This window comes from Propithecus coquereli, unplaced genomic scaffold, assembly GCF_000956105.1.
Source record: "Propithecus coquereli isolate 6110/MARCELLA unplaced genomic scaffold, Pcoq_1.0 Scaffold269, whole genome shotgun sequence".
Classification (NCBI taxonomy): Eukaryota; Metazoa; Chordata; class Mammalia; order Primates; family Indriidae; genus Propithecus; species Propithecus coquereli.
In genome coordinates this window covers 2,331,493-2,338,556 of record NW_012148274.1, presented here as the reverse complement: position 1 = coordinate 2,338,556, position 7,064 = coordinate 2,331,493, and the positions used below count along the sequence as shown (strand labels likewise).

The following is a 7,064-nucleotide window of genomic DNA, read 5'->3' as shown; positions in this document are numbered from 1 at the left end:
AGGAGGCCGGCCGGGAGCGGGGCGCCGGCCGCCGGGCTGCTGGGCTCCCCGCCGCCCGCCCAGGCGCAGGCGGCGCGCAGGCGGCGGCGGGCGGCATGGAGAGCCTGCTGGAGAACCCGGTGCGCGCCGTGCTCTACCTCAAGGAGCTCACGGCCATCGTGCAAAACCAGCAGAGCCTCATCCACACCCAGCGCCAGCGCATCGACGAGCTGGAGCGGCGGCTGGACGAGCTCGGCGCCGAGAACCGCAGCCTGTGGGAGCGTCAGCGGCTGCTGCAAGCCCAGCCTCCGCCCGCGCCCCCCGCGTCGGCCCCGCAGCCGGGCCCCCGCGCCCAGGACCCGCTCCAGCACCACGGACAGCTCCCCGCGCCCGCGCCGCCGCCCCAGCACCACGGACAGCTCCCGGCGCAGCCCCAGCCGGGCCCGGGCGGCAGGGCTCAGGCGCCCCACCAGCACCCGGGCACGCGGGGGGCCGCCGGCGACAAGGAGAAGGAGCGCCCCCCGAGCTGCTGCGCGGCCGGAGCCCTCCTGCAGCACAAACCCCCCGCCGCCCTCGGCAAGGGCGTCCTGAGCAGGAGACCCGAGTGAGTGGGGACAGGAGGGGAAGGTCGTGGTGGAGGCGGGGAAGCCAGTGGGCGTGAGGCGGGGACGGGGACATGGAGCGCACGTAAGGGTCTGCAGGACTGGCGCAACGGGAGGTGAGGGGGTGAGAGGATGCTCGGGCGGCACTGTGTCGAGCAGATCTGGGGGAAAGCAGGGAACCGTATCGGCGTTGGAGAAGGCGTGGGGGTGCTGGAGCGAAGAGGGGGACCCAGGCCGTCACGGGGGGCAGAGGAGGAAGAAATGGGTCTTAGACGACTGGGGATATTGGGAACTGGCAGGGTTTACAGGAGGCTAGATTGGGAGGAAGTTGGGTGGAGATTAAACAGAAGGAAAAAGAAACATTGGAGGATTTTTTAAGCTAGAAAAAATTTGGAAGAGAGTTTGGAAAGTACAATTATTTGAATGGAGAGTGAGACATGAAAAAGACGGAGGCTTGGCAAAGAGGCACGTTGAGAGCTTTGAAAGGGCTGGAGTCCGGGAAGAGCAGGACTGGGGTAGGGTGAATGCAGGAGGCAGAGGATGCAGCTGCAGAGCGGGAGCGATGTGGAGGGCAGGGGGGCTGCACATAGAAGAAGGGAAGGGGTGGGAGAAAGAATTCCCCAGAGGGCTGAGCCGGCTCTCTGACTGGTGCAGTGGGAGCCAAAGCCAGGAGCGGCTCCCTGGGGAAGCCTCCTCTGCTCAGACCTGAGCGGGCACCTTTCTTCCGACTCCCCGCAGAGCCAAAGGGCCGCAAGGAACCCACCCTCAAACCGGTGGGGGACTCAGTTATAGCTCCTGGACTCAGTCTGCTTACAGCTTGTTCCTCGGACTCAGGGAGGATTTCTGTGCAGGGTGGTCGGCCGTGGTGGAAGGTGGACAGTGCTGAGGGGACAGTTGGCAAAGGGGGTTGGTATTTGGGTGTCACGCCTGCTGTGGCTCTCTGCTATGGCTAGTGACTCCAAGCCTTGTTTCCCCAGGTGACTGGGTGATAACTGGAATCGTGTGTTGGGTCTTGAGAGAAACGTTAGCCCCGCAGGACCGAGGGCCTCAAGCTCTCTCTTCACTCGAGAGGTCCATGAACTAGGACTATGGGAAGAAGGGATGAAAGTGGGCTGGAATATTCCATCCTTTGTGTTGGGAAGGCTGTGGCCGTGTCAGCTTCCTTTCCTGGATTAGACAGGTGATGAGAGAACTGAATGGAAGAACAGCTCAGGAGAAAGGAAATCAGTGCCCGGGCAGCACCAATCCCTGACGACGGTGACGCTGAAGGAGGCCAGGGAGCAAGAGGGGACAGGAGAGCCAGGAACGTCATCTTCACTCAGGCTCAAGTGTGCTTTAAATCCAGGGGACATTTGTGAAGGTTTGCTGTATTCCTTAAAAACTCACTTTCTGCTGTAGTTAGAGAAGTTGGGTCAGGGCGCGTTAGCTCGCAGGGCAGGTTGGACCAGAACCGTGAGATCTGAGGGGTGAAGACCTAGGATGATGATCTGGCTTGGCAGACCTAAGGCATTCGATTTAAACCCGAGAAGATGCGGTTTTCCACCCCAGCTCACTCCACGGCCCATCTTCCCTTTCCTCAGTTTCACAGTTTTCTTTCCTCGTCTCACATAAAAAGCAGAAAGTCCATTTTCCCTCAGTGCCCGTGGATCGGCAAAAGGCTTTGTGCTTCCCAGATAGCATGTGATCTTTTCTCAGATAGGGGTGAAGAGCTAGGCCGGTCCATTTCCCTGGGGGCGGCCACAGCTTCCGGTAATCACGATCCTTCACCTGCTTCCTCTGCTCACGGCTCTGGTGTCTGCCTTGTCCCCCACTGCACCCCCACTCCCTTTGTGTCTCTTCAGGGGACCGTGCAGGCACGAAGAGTTGAGGAAAGACCATTTTTCCTGGGCAAAGACCCTTCTCAGCCTAGAGAGCCCAAACCTTTCCACGCAGACGCTCCTGCCGGGGATGCAGGGGTTTAGGGATCGCCTGGATTCAGTACTAGAGAGGAGTCGTGACATGACGTCCTCATCTTTCCTTCTCGTCTGTCCTGCTCCTGCTTCCCAAGGGAGCACAACCAAAACAAGAAATAATTAGCATGGCGGAGAGCGGAAGTTGTTGGAAATCTTTCACTTAGGAAGTTGTCCCTGGCACTAAGGCCAACTCCTTCCTTTGTCCAGCTATTCCCCTGCTGCCCAAGCCTGGGGACGCAGAGACTCAGACACCACCGACGTACCTTCCTCACCTCCTCCCTGCAGCTCTCCTCCCTTGGCTGTGACGTCATGGCCATCTTGGCTGGCCGAATAACCTTCTGGATCACCCGTTTCTTTCCCCAAGGTTTTGCCCAACTTTAAGCCCAGTTAAAGAACCTCAGGAAGGAATCATGGTTGCTGACGCCATGTTTGGCCCCAGCCTGCTCTCTGCCCATGGCCCCCGCTTTGCATGTGTCTTCTCCTCTGCCCACACCTCTCTACGGCACAGGGCTAGATGGAGCCAGCAGGCAGGGAGAGACCTCCACAGGCAGGGTGAGGTGAGGAGGAGCAGCACAGAGCCAGCAGCCCTCTCCCTGGGGTTTCTCCTGGGGAGCTCCCTGCTGCATCGGTTTTCCACTGGGCCCGCTGAAGTAGGAGGAGGAGACGGCACAGAGGGTCTCCTGATCATGCTTGTGCTGTGAATCTTTTCTCGTTCCTGCTCTGGCCTCATTATGGTGAGAATGCAGCCTCGCTGAGGTGGTTGAAGGGTGGCGAGGGTTAGCAGGGGCCAGGCACTGGGTTAGATGCATTCTTTCAACACATGGTTTGCCTCGTACCCCAGAACTCCTTTTCCTGCCCAATTCCAGTAGAGGCAGAAGCCCTGGGGAACTTGGGACTGGGAAATAATGAATCGTTTCATTGCCATCTGCTCTACACTGATATGCACTCTGGCCTTTCAGCTGCAGGAGGGAGACATAAAGGCGGCGGCCGTGGAGGTCAGGTCAAAGAAGCAACGATATGCGGGTGGGTGGGTGCAGAGATATTGTGGAAGAAGAACACCCAAGGGGTTAAAATTCTTTCTCTGCATGCTTCCCGACTCTTGCTAAGCTCTGGCCCCCACTGCTTTTGCCTCTTAATGGAAGCAGAAAGCATAGCTTCCTCTTCTTTACTTTTTCAATCAAGGCTCACAGCGTCTACAGAATCGATTATTATTCCTTTCCTGGCTGGAGCCAGAACCTCGACTCGACCAGGCAAAGTCCCCTTGCCGTGGAAGCGCACGACCCTACCTGAAGCTGCTGGCTTCCGTGTGATCACAGTTTCTGTGAGCACATCTGCCCACCCGTCCAGCTGTGAGTCTGTGGATGGCAGGGCTTGCCCGTGTCTCCGAGTCCCCCGGCAGATGGTTGCTAGTGGCCAGGTTCTTGCATTGCAATTCAAATTCAGCTCCTACTCCAAGCTCGCCACCTCAGTGTAGCTATGAAGTCTGAACGGCTCAGAAGCTCCTGTCCTCTTCTCTCTTCCTTCCTCCCTTGTCTTCCTTTAACATCCTTCCTCTTCCTCACTACTTTCCTTCCTTCCCCTGCCCTCCTTCTTTTCTCTCCCTCACTTTCTCTCTCTCTTCTTTTTTCCGTCTATCCTTCCTCCACTTAGCCTACGCGCGAAGTCTCTTTGCTGTCTACCTTCATCCTTTAAGCGTGAAATAAATCTTGAGTCACCTTTTGAGCACTGTGGCCTCATATGCCTGGAGGCTGTGGAGGTGAGTTTAGCCTGAGCTGTCTAAGGTGCTGATTGGAGCAGGTGTCTCTGCTACTATTGGGTCAGGATTGTCTGCCTGAAGGTGGCAGCTCATGACTGGCCCATCCTAGAAGCTATTAAGACAGTGTGTAGTTCTACCAGTCAGTCAACTATATATAGTAAGTGTCCAGTCCACTCAAAACCCTGCACTGTGTGTGTGGAAAGATTGGGAAGAAGCAAATGGTCCTTGTTCAACTTACATGAGACCGTGCCTAGAGCATCTGAACACGTGCAAGCATGTTGCGGCTGCCTAGAGCTACCACGTTTCAGAGCAGGACAGGTAAAAAGGGTGAGCACACAAACCATGCTCAGAGCCAGAGAGAAGAAGGTTGACTTGGTTGAAGTCAAGGGTTTGTGTCAGAATAGGAAAAGCCAAGGACAGCTGGAAAGGGAACAGAGCCCAGAAGATTCAATCCACGGAGATATCTGCATTGCCTGTGCAGGTCGTCCCTCCTCGGTTGGTGCGTCCCCGACTCTAACCCCTCCCCACCAGGCCCAACACCGCCAGCAGGGCAGGGAGAGCCCCAGCACACAGGCCCTTGTCCACCTTGTGCCCAGAAGGCCTGGCTGCTAAGGAGGCTCCGCACGGCCAGTGTCCACCCATCCGCCTGTCCTCTTTCCATCCCCCTGCCCCGGCACAGAGAGAGCTTCTGGCTGACAAGCTGGACCGTGGGGCCGGAATGAAGGCTCACTGAGAAGAGGCAGTACGGGTCTGCGTGCACATACCTGGAAGCTGGCATGGAGTGGGCACTTGCAAAGACCCTGTCCCTGCCTTCCCCAGTGCCTAGACCACTGCTCTTCCCTGCTTTTCATCCAAAAAGGAGCAAAACTGAAGAGAAACCATCACCCTCTGGTGCCTGGGAAACCCTGATCGCCTCCCTCCTCCTCACCAGCCCTGTGCAGTGCTCCCCCCACTCCCCCCGCCTCACTCCCAGCCCCTCCCCAGACCCACACCGCTCACAGCACGGGCCTCACAAAGGCCTCCTGGCACGTGTTCCCACTGGCCCAAAACCAAGCAACAGGAGCAGCGGTGGGTTCTGCTGATTCAGCCGATATCTGCGCAGCCAGAGTTGCAAAGGTCACTTAGGGAAAAAGGCAGATGGAGTCAGGGTTGGGTGGAGAAGGAATGGGAGGGAAGGTGATTTGAAAAGGAGGGGGAGTGGGACAAACATCCGGGCCCACGATCTGGAAAGAGACCCAACTTCGGAATTTACATCCCAGGTGAAGATTTTTGGACAAACTGCCCTTCTTGGGGGGCCTACACATCTTTTTCACTGGAGCCCAAACATACCGTGAGTGGCCCTGGACACAGGGAGTTTCTTAGTGAGAAGTCCCGGGGACACTCACTGCACCTGGCAGGTACCCAAATCTGAGGCCACCTGTCAGGGTTTCCGAGGCTTGGGCCACTGCGGCACCTCCCTCCTCCTCTTCTGGAAAGGCGTGGAGGGCAGGTCTCCACGTAGGCTGCAAAGGGCTTCTTGTTCCCGCAAGGAAAGGGTGGCCGTCTTCATGTCAGGAGATGAGGGCATCACCAAAAAGAAAGAGAGTTAAGAGTGAGGAAAGGGAGAAGTTAGATTTTCCAGGCTGAAAGGAACTTCAGGAATCCACAGAATCACACGATGTTCAAGATCTGGTGGGCGGGAACGTGGGTTTGGGGCAGGCACACCGGGCGTGAGCCTGATTGACCGCCTGCTGGCTGTGAGACCTCACACCCGTCATTTACTTTCTTTCCGTCTCTGTTTTTTCACTTGTAAAATGAGGAGTAATATCTACTTTAAAGCGTCGCCATAAAGTGTAAACATTAGATGATGTCATTTGTTTAGTCCTGCTTGGGGCACCTAGTAAGCGCCCCACACGTTGCAGTATTTCTACAGGTAAAGAAACCAGGGCACAGAAAGGATAAGAGGCTCATCCTACGTCAGACAACAGGGGCAGACTAGAATCCAGGGTCAAGATGCCTTCTACTCTGCCAGGCCACCTTCCTACCTGCGCCCTGTTCTCATTGACCCTTCTCCCTCTGGACGATGCGCACCTAAGACCTTCCAGTACATGGATGTCAAGCTCACCCCGAAAAGCAGCCGGGCAGGACAAATCCACCAGCCCTTGCTGATCTGTAATGAGAGCTCACACGTCACAGCCGGGAAGTGCTTCTTTAAGTCCGACTCAAATCTCTTCTGCAGCATTTTAAGATTGCTTGCACTTCTCTTAACGATGTTAATCAAGGGGATCTGAGTTATCAACCAGTGCCCCAGGGAGAGAAAAATGAGCACCCCCATTTCCCAAACGGGAAACTACAGTCTCATCCAGGAAAAAGTGTACCGACTTGTCAAGGGCAAAGTGGAGGGCGGTTCTGAGGCCAGAAAGCCGGGAAGAACAGCAGGGAGGGGTGAGGAAAGACCAGGCCTGACGTACTGTTGTGGGCCCTTCGGGTGGTGGGAAGAGGGGTTTGGGGGGAGGACTCTGCTTTCGCTGGTCAGGCCCAGAAGGTAAATGAGGCCGGGCGCGGTGGCTCACACCTGTAATCCTGCCACTCTGGGAGGCCGAGGCGGGAGAATTGCTTGAGCTCAGGAGTTCAAGACCAGCCTGAGCAAGAGTGACCCCATCTCTATTAAAAATAGAAAAATTAGCCAGGTGTGGTCACACACACCTGTAGTCCCAGCTACTCGGGAGGCTGAGGCAGGAGGATCGCTTGAGCCCAGGAGTCTGAGGTTGTTGTGAGCTAGGCTGAGGCCATGGC

General features: G+C 56.6%; 1 protein-coding gene across 1 annotated transcript in view; it reads left to right on the top strand.

Annotated features, from left to right (window-relative positions):
• The first annotated feature begins 95 nt into the window (after positions 1 to 95).
• Positions 96 to 7,064, top strand: part of IQSEC3 (IQ motif and Sec7 domain 3) — a 122,555-nt gene continuing 115,586 nt past the window's right edge. The window contains exon 1 of the mRNA XM_012647449.1: positions 96 to 583. Within this exon, the coding sequence (XP_012502903.1) occupies positions 96 to 583 (488 nt within the window). The remainder of the gene's footprint in view (positions 584 to 7,064) is intronic.